Source organism: Nyctereutes procyonoides, unplaced genomic scaffold (genome assembly GCF_905146905.1).
Source record: "Nyctereutes procyonoides isolate TBG_1078 unplaced genomic scaffold, NYPRO_anot_genome, whole genome shotgun sequence".
NCBI classification, from domain to species: domain Eukaryota; kingdom Metazoa; phylum Chordata; class Mammalia; order Carnivora; family Canidae; genus Nyctereutes; species Nyctereutes procyonoides.
The window spans coordinates 1777760-1792823 of NW_026575133.1; the positions used below are offsets into that span (position 1 = coordinate 1777760).

Below are 15064 nucleotides of genomic sequence, written 5' to 3' on the forward strand. Positions count from 1 at the left end.
AATAAATCAAATTTCCAGTGCTGCAAAAGCAAAAACTACATGTATTCCACATTATAGTTTCCTTATATTTATAAATACTCTTAGAAAAAACTGAAAGATGTAGATGGCTAACTTTGTAATAACATGGGCTGCCTTCTGACATACAGCTTATTTGATTATGAAATTATTTTTGGTCCAGTAATAGTACAAAGGGAGCAAGTATAGATAAATGGTGGGCAGTTTTAAAGTGAACTACTTGGCACCACTTGCAGTTTTTTCTAAAAGTCCATAATGCCCTCTTTCCAGCTCTACAATTGGCAGGCATACTGTAATTGTAATCAGTAGCTTAAAAATATGACCTTTTGTCCTGTTCCATATCTCTTGGGTTTCTGATTCCACAATAGTCAACAGAACCATCTTCTTGGAATTCACATGGAGATGAAAGTTCCTGTGAAGAATATGCTGTCAATCTGCTCTGTTTTCCACAGCTAAATCCACCTGGAGGATGTACTCTTCGATTATCTTCTGGATACACCAGTCTAATAATGTAATATATAGTTATTTTTAGTTTTTTATTATTCGAGCTTTCAAACATAAACAATAGTAGGATAATACACATCCATGTGCCTAACAGAACTTAAACACTTGTCACCACTTTATAAGTGTCACACAAACAGGAGTTAATTATAATCACAAGATTCAAACTTTATGGGGGGCGCCATGCTGAAAGAAGGGAGTATACACCTTTTTACCAACAATCAAACAGTGAAGGTGGGCAGAGCCCCTGCGTGATGCAACATGGTAACGTAAGACAAGGGCTCAGGTCCTTAACCACATGGAAGAACATACCTCACATGAAAGGGGGTGGGCCCCTTATCACCCTGCAGAGATTTAGGACCACAGCAACTATATTTGCCTATTCCTTTGTGAATTATGAAGTTAAAGACATCAGCAGAATCATTCTGGTGTAGCAGCAACTCAGCGGGTTATATGACCATAGACTGTCTCTTTTAGAATATTTCTTTGACACCGAGAAGCTAAAGACTAATGAGTCACCTGTTTTAAATTGTAGTTTTTGCTTTTCATACATGTTCAAACCTAAAATTTTTCTTTCAATTAACCTCAATTAAAATATACATTTGTGGGATAATTCCAGCAGATTTTTAGTATAAATATCTGATAGTGTCTATATAAAGAACTCATTTTTTTTTCCTACTGCAGCCCCTTCTCCAAGTTGCTAATATGTGTGTTATACTGTCAGTAGTGGGTAAGTTGAAAGGAAGAGGGCAGGAGGAGTCCTGTCTTGGCTGTCATTTGCCCTTTTTACCCTCAAACCAAGGTCTCTTTTGGTCTATCTCAATTTTTCCTCTCAGTCTCTATTTGATCAGAATACCTTAGAGCCATTTTAATCCTGTTAATAGCTGAAGAAGTTAGGAAATTAAGAAAAACTAAGTAATTTAAAACAAAAACTCCAATCTGATTTCTACAGAGTAGTTTAATATAAATCAGTATCGAATATACTTTTATTTATTTATTTTTAAAGACTTTATTTATTCATGAGAGACACACACACACAGAGAAGAGCAGAGACACAGACAGAGGGATATAGGAGGCTCCACGCAAGGGAGCCCTGCAGGGAGAAGCAGGCTCCACACAGGGAGCCCAACTTGGGACTCGATCCCAGGTCTCGAGGATCACGCCCTGAGCCGAAGGCAGATGCTCAACTGCTGAGCCACCCAGGCACCTGGAATATTATTTTATACTGAAACTTCTATTTTTTTCACATAGAATGCTTGTAATCCTGACCCCAAATTTGGTACTAAGTGACAAGATGGGAGAAAAAAGTAAGCCAACCAACGGCCTTTTCTTTTACATGCCCTCTTTTGAATTCTATAATCCTAACCCAGAGCATCATCAGTAAGAGAAAGGCTGTCCTAAGGGGAGTGAGAGATTTTTATTGACCAACCTTGTATTTTATCTTGTCCATTGGAAGACAGTGGGCTCGGGTTAGGTGCAGACTTATAATCATGGAATAGAGCTAAGCTATTATGAAGGAAATGAAACAAATTTCTAACTTAACTGGTACCAACTAGTAGCCACTGGTAACCCAGCTGCAGATAAACCAATTAATTGGTTTTGCAACCCCCAGACCACAAGGGAGGAGTGACAGTCATTTCCGAGGCAGTGGCCGGGATCTGCAGAAGTTGTATATAAACCTTGAATACAAGTGGATTCAATAAATATGCATTTTCTAACATGTTTATGTGTCAATGGTAGCAATCAGGGATAGGATTGATAAAGATGGTTGCACAGCTCAATCGGCATTTACCTCTGACTTTTGCTTCTGCATTTATCAGTGCCATGGTCCCTGTGAAATGAAGAAAGTGAGGAAGACAAGTGAGAGGTTGGTAGGAAAGGTAGGAGAAAAAAAAGAAAAGTTACTGAAGAAAACCAGGATAACCTGTAGGAGATTCAGGTAAAAATTCACACCTCTCCAGGTACATGTAGAATGATGCTGTACAACTGGAAGAAACATTCTGAATTGAAAGGGAAGCACATATTCACTTTATATTCTTCATCTCCTTTCTCAAACTTTTCCCCTCTTCCATGGTCTTATCCTCTATCCCATCATACTGCTCTCTTTTCCTGGCTTGGTTTTTTACTTCTATCCCTTTTTATATCCTTTCTTATCTTGTACTTTCCCTTTAGAATGTCAGGCTTCCCCTCTCTCCTTCTGCTTGCACTTCAGTTTCACTGTAGTCCATGTTCTCCTGATGCTCCCATCTAATGGCACAGAAGACAATTACTGCATGGCAGAGAAAGGACTCCTGGCACATGTATATTAAAAACCAATTTGTAAAAAATAATGATAAAAAATAAAAAATAATTTGTAGCAAACAAAAGGCAAACAAAAAAACAAACTTTTAACTATAGAAAACAAACTGATGGTTACCAAAGGGGAGGACGCAGGTGAAATAGGTGATGGGGATTAAGAATACCAAACTTATCCTGATGAGCACTAATATATAGAATTGCTGAATTACTTTATTATATTCCTAAAACTAATTTAACACTGTATGCTAACCATGCTGAAATTAAAATTTTAAAAAATAATTTGTAGCACATCTACAAGGAATACAGTTGACCCTTGAACAATTTGGAGGTTAGGGGTGCTTATCCCTGCATAGTCGAAAATGCACATATAACTTATAACTCCCCCAAAACTTAACAATTAACAGCCTGCTGTTTACCAGAAGCCTTACTGGTAACATAAACAGTTGATTAACATGTGGTCCTAAATAGTATATATTATATACTGTATTCTTACAATAAGCCAGAGAAAATATTCTTCAAAAATCATTAAGAGAAAGTACATTTACAGTACTGTAAAACATCCACATAAATGTGAACCCGCATAGTTTAAACCCATGTTGTTCAAGGGTCAACTCTATTTTTAAAAATCTTTATGTAAGGGATCCCTGGGTGGCTCAGCGGTTTAGCGCCTGCCTTTGGCCGGGGGCGCGATCCTGGAGTCCCGGGATCGTGTCCCAGGATCGAGTCCCGCGTCGGGCTCCTGGCATGGAGCCTGCTTCTCCCTCCTCCTGTGTCTCTGCCTCTCTCTCTCTCTCTGTGTGTCTATCATGAATAAATGAAATAAATCTTAAAAAAAAAAATCCTTATGTAAAAGTCATGGTATATCTTTGAAAAGTCTATTCCTGATATTTTTTTTTACTATTAGCTTACAGTGAAGGGTTAAACTGTTTAAATCTAATTTGTATATTTACCTCAATCTTGGGAAATAAAGGTAAATTTTTAATTCACAGCATCAGAAATAAACCTTGATTATAAATTGAATCTATTTAAGAATAAATCTGAATTTTAGTTTTAGGTGATAATTTGTATCACTCTTACACAAATACCTTAATTTGAAAGAAATCTGAGTGTTTTGCTGGAGTTAAGTATCATTCCTTACTGTGCAAACAAAATGACTCACTTATCTAAATGCCCATCAGGATTTATGGTATCAGGAAGTGGAGAGTCCCGAAAATATTGTGGTAAGGATGTTTCCTGTTCAAAATTCAAGTCTTCCAATAGAATCTGTTCTTGTGGATCATTAGTTGGGTGGGTACAGGAGGTTAATTGCCATGGTCCTGTTTTGCTGTTCAAATCAAAATTTCTTAACTGCGTTTGTTTTTGAAACCTTGGAAAAGGTGGTCTTTGTCCATGATCTCTACTAACATATTTTTTTAATGACATTTTCTCTGAGAAATCATTGTTGGAATGGTCATGTAGAGATCCTTGTGTGTGCTCTGATACTTCATCAATACATTCTAAATCTTCCAAATTCATTTCATTATGAAAACAGTCCTGGTGGAAAGGTTTTTGCCTTTGAAAACCACTACCTCTGTTGAGAAAATGAAAGCTTTGTACTAGTAACTGGTCCTGAAAATCACCATGGAGTGGGTACTCACGGTTGTTAGAGAAAGGTTGTCGTTTTTGTTCCCAACTTCTGTTAGTAAAACCAAAATCTTTTGTTGGAAATTGTTCCCAGCAGTTACTATAGGCCTGATGTTTCTGAATGGAATGTGTCCTTTGTCCATCAACTTTGCTAACAAAATCAAAATCGTCTCCAGCATCTGGTTCGTGACAGCCACTGTGACACTGATGATCATGAAATGGTCTCGGTCTTGTTCCTTGTATCTTGTTGAAATCTGTTTCTTCTCGGGAGACGCCATAACACTGGTGATTAGCAAAGAATGAACATCTTGGTCCTGGTCCTTTGTTACTCATATCCCAATTTCTCAAGTGTCTCTCTTTTGCCATGCTGTCACTACACTGGCGTTTGTAAAAATCCCTAGGACTCTGGACAGGCCCACTGTTGACATAATCATAATCCTTTATCTGTGGATCATTTCGAGGGTGCTGGTCATTAAGATGTCTTGACCTTTTCCCAGTCCTATTAGGGGGAAAATATGCTATAAATGCTAAGTATTTGAATAATAAAGGATAAATGCTATGCCGTTAGTAAAATCTCGCCTTGTTCAGTTCAACAGGACACAAACTATTGTTTCCCTGAACTGAATTGCGCCACATTTTCATTTTTCTCTTTTGTTTGTGCTTAAGAGCCCCAAACTCTCTCCTGCAACTATTAACTTGTAAATTTCCAAACAAGTGTGTTGGTATTAAATAGTATTTTTTTTCCCCTAAAAACTAGAGCACAACACATTTTCACAGCATCTTTTCATTTAAAGGAATGTGTCATAACCAGATCACTTTTATCATAATCTATGATAGGTTAAAGAAGTAATCTTACACATATGGCTGGTAACATTCTGTATTATTGTACTGACTTCATGTCAGAAGAAATAAAAAACATATATTGATTTTTATATAATTACTCCTAAAAGCTATGAATAGAGCTTATAATATAAAATATTTGGTATAAATAATATATTTGGTAGTTCCAGTTTTTTTTTTACTTTTATAAGTAAAGCTGCTATGAGCATTCATGTCAGATTTCTCTGTGAACAAGTTTTCAGTTCTCTGGGATAAATGCTCAAGAGTGCAAATGCTGGGTTGTATGCTAAATCTATTTTCAGTTTTATAAGAACTGCCAAACTGTTTTATAACATACACAACACACCAACTTGAAAGAGTTGGAAGAGAAATAGATAGCATTTGGAATAAAAATAACTATTTAAAAACCCTAGGATAAGATACTAAAACTGACCACAAAGTTAGTTAGAACTTTGCTTCCTAGCAACAAGAAAAGGAAAGTTTCATAAAAACAAAACACAACCTAAACAAAAATAAACAACAAAACCCCTCAATGTTGTCTGAAAATTTCTGGCATCAAATTCTGAGAGGATTTTACTCACTGAAGATAAACAAATGCTTCCTTGGAATGCGGGGCGCAGATATTATGTGAAGGAAGAACTGTGTCAAGGCAGATATGAACTGCCGTGATAACCAGAAGAGTTCTGTACAACCCTTCATGTATTTCATGCACATCATGTGATGTTGCTAATGCCTAACAAAATGCCTGGCATTGCTCAAGCACTCAGTGAGGGGTGGAGAGGAGAAATCGGTACCTTCAGGTGGCAAAATACTGCATGTTTTAAGATAAGATTTGAAGCCAGAAGAAAGAGGCGAACAGGAGAATATTGTCTAGTCTAGCTTGTATTAAATCAGTTCATAGAAGATAATCTCAATTTATTGCTACTTCAGTTAAAAAATACAAATACCAAATATTCCTCTTGATTTAAAATAAGTATTTAAAGTAAGTATTGTGTATTGTGTATTCTGTGATTAGTTTATAGAGAAAAATGCCAATAGAGAAGAATGCAACTTTTTTGAAAGATAGAGGAACAAAAAGGTTTTAAGATAATTTTTAAATTCTCTATCAGTTTATAAAGATATGTGTATATATGTGAGTCATAGAAGAAATTCTAGTACCATTTGATAACCTTATCCACTTTCTGCTAATATTGGTAGAATAAATACAAATTATTACTTAGAATTGGAGCATTTTAAATTTTGAAGGAATCACAGAGATTACCTAGTTTAATATTTGCAAAATAGTTTGGAGAACATTAGTCTTGTTAATACTAATGTTAATACTTATTCTGTCAAGGGGAAAAGAGTTTTGTGCTTGAAAAAGTTAGGAAAATGCTAGGTTCAATAAAATTTAATAAATTTCTTAACTTTAGGAATTCTAAGGGCTTTTGATAAGCTAGTGTTCATGGTGACATCAGCAAGCATTTCCAAAATTAATCTTAAAAAAACACTGTTTATTCCTGTAAAACAAATAATACTTCACAAGATAAGAGTTTTCTATGTCTTAGAATATAGCTTAAGAAAAGCTAACTGATCTTGTCCAATTTATGTTACAAATTAAACAACAATGGTCTGAAAAGGTTGTGTCACTGGCTCTATATTATCTACAACTTAAAAATGGCAGAATCAGATTTGGTTGTAAACTTCCCGATTCCCAATCCCATGGGTTTCCCCCCTATTAATATGTATCTAAACTTTCATAAAATATTCATCTACAATTATGTTACTTTTACCCATGAAAGTCTTCATTTGGGGACCAATCTTCAGATTCTTCCACAGAATTAGATGGGAGATTTGCATCTTCATCAGAATCCCAGACATCCATTCCAAGATTACTAGAGGAAAAATATCAATAAAAAATTCTAATTCAATCAGAAACAAGGTCATATGCTTTTAGACACATAAGTTGAGCACAAAATAAGATAAAAAGCACATCTGCACACCATTTGCATCTTGGAAAAATCTGTGAATATTTTTCCATTTGGCCTTCTTGGATAGAATAAAGCTTAAGAATCTTGAGGTAGAGGTCATCAGTCAAGCAAAATTAAGGATGTTAGGATTTTCAACTTTGAGGATGTAAACATCTCCTGTGGCCAAAAGATCATAAAAATAAAGGGCTTCAGGAATAGGCAGTATGAGGAAGTGCTGAAGGGAGAGATAAAGGGGGAATGGGAATAAGTCAGGGGTACTAAAGTACCGGACCTCAGACATCCCTAACTCTCCCCTTCCATATACCTTCCCTGACTACCCATACTTCCATTATTTGAAATTACCTTACTGAATGCCTTTCTCCAGGACCATGCATTCAATCACTGACTTTTCCATTCAGCAAATATTTGTTAGGTGCCCAACATGTGCCCGGCACTGTTCAAACACTTAGAGACATGGTCATGATCAAAGCAGGTGAAGTCCCTGCTCTCAAAAGAGAGACAGACCACAAGTATGTAAATGGTATCATTTCTGATAGTAATAAGCGCTCTGTAGGAGCTCCAGGGTAGAATAATAGTGATTGGGAGAGAGGGACAGGAAGGGCTGACTCTCTGAGGTGGTGACATTCAAGCAAAGTCAGTCATGCAAATATATAGCATTCCAAGTAGAGCAAAGAGCAATGCAAAATTCCCTCACATAAGGTCCTGTAAGACTGCACAAAGACTTAGAAGCCTCATGAGGAAAGGGAGCTGGTCTGTCTTATTCACTTGCTGAATTCTCAGGGCCAAGCAGAGTACGTGGACACAGTAGGTACTCCATAAATACTTGTGGAATGGAAAAAGATGGGTAATGTGTTCTGCATCATAGCACTTAACACGTTCTTACATCTGCTGGTTTATTCACCTGTCTCCTGGAGGGCAAGGGCTCTTCCCAGCCCCTATAGCTTTAGCATCATGCCTGGCATATAAAATACTTAACAGAATTCCTGAGCGGCATATAAGAGATGTTGAACCAATACTGTATCTTTATTGGAGAAGATAAAATTAAATGGAAGGTATTTAGGAATGCCTCACTGAATTTATGCTAAAAGACACTTAAGGTTTTTGTGTAGCTACAATGTTGTTTAGTTTCAAAAAGTAGAAAGATGATATCTGAACATGTTATAAAGGCAAGATCTTCTCAGGGATAAAGGCCAGAGAAGGTAAAAAGAATTATATCTGAGTGTCTATAAATGACAATCAATACCTTAGTAGAATTTTAATATGAGTTCAGAAATTATTTTTCTAAATTCTAGTAAAAAGGATACTAGTGTTGTTGTGGTGTATACGTTATCTATTGGAAATAACATTTCCTCAGGTAAAGGCTATAAACAAGTATAAGGAAAAGGTTTCAATAGAAAAAAACACATGAGAGAGAAGATTTAATTGAATAGCTCTTATAAGAAATAGAAAAGAGTAACCAATAAGTTTTCCTCCCAGAGTACTTGAATAAATACTAAGAAGGAAATCTCTAGCTCTCAGGCCAAATTCAAGTTGTGGTTAAATTTTATTTAGCTTCTTAAATTCTGAAAGATGATAATGCTTTAAGTGCATTATAAAGTAGATGTGGTCTTTAAAAAACAAATATAAAAGTCATTATTTTTATGAGCTATTGTATAAACTTTCCCAAACATCCATGATTTGAAAAGAAAATATTCCCTACGTAGGTGTGAGATTTTTGTATGAAGTTCAGGTGTGAGCAAGATTTGGAGGTCATATGATAGAAATAAGAGCTGAAGTGACAAGAAAATGGAGTATAGGAATAAAAGCCAAACACAGTCTTATCAAACATCTGCAATAGGATGAAGAGGAGACCACTAAGGCAAATGGAGCTATGAGAAAATTAAGAGTCAAACTTGGATAGTATTGTATCCAAAATAAAATAATTTAAAGTATATGTAGAGAGAGTTAATGATGCCAGATGTTGCAAAGAAAAACTGTAGGATTTGGCTAGGTGGTTGTTGACCTCTGAGAAGGAAATTTTAATTAAGTGGTAAAAACAAATGATACATTTAGGAAGAGAATAAGAAGGTAAAGAAATTGAAGTAGTGATCCTAGACAAGTGCTTTTTAAAATGTGATAATGGATCAAAAGAATGGAATGGTAATTTGTACAAGATGTAGAAACCAACAGAATGGTTCTAAGTATTTTTACAATTTTGTATACTTAAGGTATACAATTTGATGATTTGATATACATATACATTGTGAAATAATAAGACAATTAACATGCATCTCTTCACATAGTGTGCATGTGTGTGTGGTAAAAATTTCAAGTATACGGTATGTTATTATCTATTGTCACTATCCCATATGTTAAATCTCTAGAAATTACTCATCTTACATAACTGAAACTTAGTACCCTTTGACAGACAACTCCCTATTTTCCTGCTTCCCTACTCAGTCCCTGGTAACCATTCTACTCCCTGCTGCTAGGAGCTTGACTTTTAGATAACACATGTAAGTGAGAATATATACCATTTGTCTTTGTGTGTCTGGCTTATTTCACTCAACATAATGCCCTCCAGGTCCATTTATGCTGCCACAAATGGCAGATTATTTTTTTTAAGGATGAATAATAATGAATAATAATAAGGATGAATAATATTCCACTGTGTGTATATATCTCATTTTGTCTACTAATCTGTTGATAAACATTTAGGTTGTTTCCATATCTGAGCTATTGGGAATAATGCTTCAGTGAATTAAGAGTGCAGGTATCTCTTCCAGATCCTGATTAATTCCGGATTTTCAATATCCAGAGGTGGGATTGCTGGGTCATACGCATAGTTCTATTTTTAATTTTTTAAAATTAATCTGGGGCAGCCCAGGTGGCTCAATGGTTTAGCGCTGCCTTCAGCCCAGGGCATGATCCTGGAGACCTAGGATCGAGTCCCACGACGGGCTCCCTGCTTCTTCTCTGCCTGTGTCTCTGCCTCTCTTTGTCTCTGTGTCTCTCATGAATAAATAAAATCTTTAAAAAATAAATAAAATAAAATAAAATAAAATAAAATAAAATAAAATAAAATAAAAGCAATCTGTATGCCCACTGTGAGGCTCGAACTCACAACTCCTGAGATCAAGAGTTGCATGCTCTACCAACTGAACCAGCCATTTTTTGAGGCACTTCCATACTGTTTTCCATAATGACTGTACACATTTACATTCTAACCAATAGTGTACCAGGGTTCCCTTTTATCCATAACCTGAGTTATTATTATTATATTATTATTTTCTAAAGATCTTACTTATTCATCCATGAGAGACACAGAGAGAGAGAGAGGCAGAGGAAGAGGCCGGCTCCATGAAGGGAGCCCGACTTGGGACTCGATCCCGGGTCTCCAGGATCATGCCCTGGGCCGAAGGCAGCCGCTCAACTGCTGAGCCACCCAGATGTCCCAGAATAATTATTGTTTTTAAATAATGGCCATCCTAACAGGCATGAGGTAATATCTAATTGTGGTTTAATTTACAGTTCTCTGATGATTACTGACATCAAGCATCTTTTCATACACCAATGGGCCCATTTGTGTGTCTCCTTTAGAGAAATGTCTGTTCAGACTCTTTGCCCATTAAGAATTTCTTTTTGCTACTGAGTTTGCAAATATTTTCTTTTGTTCTTTAGATTGCCTTTTCAACTTATTTCCTTTATTGTGCAGAAGCTTTTTAGTCTGATGTAGTCCCACTTGTTTAAGTTTGCTTTTCTTGCCTGTGCTCTTGGTACCTTATCAAAGAAATCACTGCCATGACCAATGTCAAGGAGTTTTTCTCCTAGGAGTTTTATGATTTAGGGACTTATATTTAAGTCTTCAATCCATTTTGAGTCCATTTTTGTGAGTGGTGTAAGATAGGGGTCCACTTTCATTCTTTTGCATGTGAATACCCATTTTTCTTAGCACCATTTATTAAAGAGACTATCCTTTTCCCATTGTGTATTCTTGCTGCCCTTGTCAAAAATTGACTGTATAGGCATGAGTTTCCAAGCACTCTATTCTGTTCCACTGGTCTATATGTCTGCTTTATGCCAGCACCATATTGCTTTAATTATAGTAATTTTGTAATCTAATTTGAAATCAGGAAGTGCAATGACTTTGGCTTTGTTCTTCTTTCTCAGGAATGCTTTGACTATTTGAGGTCTTTTGTGGTTCCGTGTAAATTTTAGGATTATTTTTTCTATTTCTGTGAAAAATGCTATTGGAATTTTAATAGGGACTGCACTGAATCTAGTATGTTTCTTTTTTTTTTATATAGCATTAGTGTCTTTTAATTTCTTTATTTATTTATGATAGTCACACACAGAGAGAGAGAGAGGCAGAGACACAGGCAGAGGGAGAAGCAGGCTCCATGCACCGGGAGCCCGACATGGGATTCGATCCTGGGTCTCCAGGATTGTGCCCTGGGCCAAAGGCAGGTGCCAAACCGCTGCGCCACCCAGGGATCCCTAGTATGTTTCAAAGTAAGAGAAAAGTGGCAAGGGAGGTTTAAGATATGAGAGGGCAAAGAGATAGTGACAATGAGATCCTAGAGTTAAAGAGGAATAATATTCTGTAGAGATGGAAGTTAAAAAAAAAAAAAAGGAAACTTTTTTTCTAAGAATGAGGTAGAAGCTATTAAAAAGAGAAGGGGGTAGTAAGTCATATATGGGAGTGACAACTAGACTCTATTGCGAATAATCATAAACCCTATTCTAAAATCACAAAAATAAGGTAATTATATGAGGTGATGGAAGTGTGAACTAACCTTATTGTGGTAGTTATTCCACAACATACATGTGTGTCAAATTATCATGTGGCACACCTTAAACGTATGCAATGTTATATGTCAGTTATATAAAGCTGGAAAAAATTAAGCGTAAGTCTACCACATGACCCAGCAATCCTATCCCTGTAAGACGTGAGAAAACATAACCAAAGACCTTCACATGAATGTTATTAGCAGCACTACTGACAATAGCCAAAACCAGAAACAACTTAAATGTCCATTAACTGATGAATGGATAGATGAAATGTGGTATATCCATAATGAAAATATTATCCAGCAATAAAAAAGAACCAACTTCTGATACATGCTATGGCATGGGTGAACCTCAAAATATTATGCAAAATGAAAGAAGCCAAATACAAGAGACCACATATTATATGATTCTGTTTATATGAAATGTCCAGAAAAGGTTAAATATATAGAGATGAAAATATGTAGTGGTTGCCTGGGGTAGGAGAATGGGAATTAACAATCAATAAATATGATGGATTTTATTAGGATGGAAGTAGTTTAAAGTTGATTTACAGTGATGGGTACACAACTTGGTAAATTTACCAAAAATTATTGAATTGTACCCTTGAAATGGGTAAATTATATGGTATATAAAATATGCCACCCAGGCATCCCAGTTGTTAAGATGTGTTATGTGTAATTTGGTTTGTGCATTAAGCAACCAATTTGAATTATTTGAATTAAAACATTTCAAATTGGCTTTAAATTATATTTTTTGTAACAAATAAAACTAGAAAATCCCTCATGCTGGATAAAAACAGTAAAACCCACCATTAAACTAAGTAGAATCAAGTAATGTTTTCTGAATGTAATGTTCTTGATTCCTTTGAACAAATATAGTAGGCTTGAAGACAACATAATTTAAGCTTATTTAAGGGAGCTTCAGGGGGCACCTGGGTGGCTCAGTCAGTTAAGCATCTGCCTTCAGCTCAGGTCAGGATCCCAGGGTCCTGGGATTTAGCCCCACATTGGGCTCCCTGCTCATCAGGGACCCTGCTTTTTCCTCTGCCTGCAGCTCCCCCTGCTTGTGCTCTCTCTTTCAAATAAATAAATAAAAATATTTTTAAAAGGGGTGGGGGAGCTTCAGGGTGTGTTTGTTCCAAATCCTTCAGTTTACTTTTGAGATAACTGTGCCAGGAAAAAGGAAAACTTAACCAAAGTCACATGACAAGTTAGTGGCAGAACCAGAAGAATTCAGCTCTCCTGACTTTTTTTTTTTTTTTTAAGATTTATTTATTTATTCATTCAGAGAGAGTGAAGAGAGAGGCAGAGACACAGGCAGAGGCAGAAGCAGGCTCCATGCAGGGAGCCTGATATGGGACTCGATCCCGGGTCTCCAAGATCACACCCAGGCTGCAGGCAGCGCTAAACCGCTGCACCGCTAGGGCTGCCTTTTTTTTTTTTTTTAAGATTTATTTATTTATAGCTCTCCTGACTTTAATATATTTTTTTTATTATACTGTGTAACCTCCCACATTTTCGGAACAGAAACTGAGAAAAATTAGGAGAAAAATAATCTAAATTCATGGTGTTATATGTTTTGTTATGCTATAAATATTCTTGAGCTTTGTGTCAGAGGTAGTTAAGTTACTTGGAAATAATTTGATCCTTTTACATGTTGCTTTGAAGAATTATTAGGTAAATTAAGAATAGTGTTTGGTCAAGGTCTAACTATTCCCCACCAGTGAGTGAGACAAGACCCTTCTGAATACTCCCCAGAACCCTATCAATTAGGCAGTTTTCCAATCTGGCTGGTGGGAAAAGGCACTATTCCTGGCTCAGCGTAAGAAGCATTCATTCCCTTTAATCTTCCAGTAGTTCCTACCCTGGCCTCCACGCAGTTTGCTTACACGCAGAGCACCTCTCTACTGATACAGAGAATTCTCTCTCTGTGCAGCTTTCCTCTCCAGCACGAGTTGCGTTGGTCTCTCTGATCATTGTCTCCTTAACTCAGGGTATCCATCTGGCTTTGCCACGACTCCTTTCCTGTGCCATGGCCTGCAAACTCCAAGGCTGTAAACTGCAACAATCATAGGTCATCTATGTCCACATTTTGCCTAACTGTCCTTTAGGCTTGGTATCTTTATGCTTTTTTTTTTTTAATACTAACCATTTTAATTTAAATTAATAGCATTTCTGGAAGACCAATGCAGTTGATAGAAAATATAAAAACTTTTACTGTACAAATTTTACATCACATTCAAAAGAGCAAGTGTGTGCCTGTGGCCACGGAAGACACTGGTTTGACACACACTAATGAAATCTGGGCTAACACTGCAGCATCACACAAGCTCTCTAAACGGCTTCACATTTACATCTCCACCCAGCCCCCTAATCAACTCAGAACAGCAATGCAGGCTTACAGGACACACGGCTGCCCCCTGTAGTCACAAGGAGAAATGCCACTAAGAGGGCAGAGGGGCTCCAGCACCCTGCATGGATTTGGTGACATGGAGAGGTCAAAGTTGCTACACTGCCCACGACCAACAGGGAGCTTGCTAGGACTGAAGACCTTGAGTTGGACAGAGACCCAGGGACTGCAGCTCTGGTGGCTAAAGGCCACCAGGCTTGGTATCCAACTTCTTGAAAATTGTCTTTTCATATATTTTCTCTGCTTTTTAAGTTGTTTAGCTGTTAGGTGGGAGAGTAAATCTGGTTCCTGTTATTCTCTCATGGCTGAAAGCAGAAGGTCTAGTCCTATCATTTTTTTTCTGCTCTGAAATCTTGGGTCTAAGAAAGATTTATACGTTATAAATTGGCTAATAAAAATTCCTCTAATAGCTTTTTGTTTTATCTTTTCATTAATTAGAAGCACAATTAAACTCTTACAAATTCTTTTTATTTATTTTGAGAAGGAGCGAGAATAAGAAAGGGAAAAGGGAGAGACAAAGAAAGAGGGAGAGAGAGAATGCCCAGCAGGTTCCATGCCCAATGTGGAGCCCAATGTGGGGCTTGATCCCACAACCCTGAGATCATGACCTGAGCCAAAATCAACTGTCTAACGCCTAA

The 15064-nt window shown here is 36.8% G+C and overlaps 1 protein-coding gene across 1 annotated transcript in view; it reads right to left on the minus strand.

Annotated features, from left to right (window-relative positions):
- Window positions 1-333: 333 nt before the first annotated feature.
- LOC129523118 (RNA/RNP complex-1-interacting phosphatase-like) overlaps window positions 334-15064 on the minus strand; it is a 46917-nt gene continuing 32186 nt past the window's right edge. Inside the window, exons 8-11 of the mRNA XM_055345733.1 lie at window positions 7050-7151; window positions 4452-4936; window positions 2309-2347; window positions 334-518 (exon numbers count right to left, since the gene is read on the minus strand). Coding sequence (XP_055201708.1) covers window positions 445-518; window positions 2309-2347; window positions 4452-4936; window positions 7050-7151 — 700 coding nt within the window. The 3' untranslated portion in view covers window positions 334-444. The remainder of the gene's footprint in view (window positions 519-2308; window positions 2348-4451; window positions 4937-7049; window positions 7152-15064) is intronic.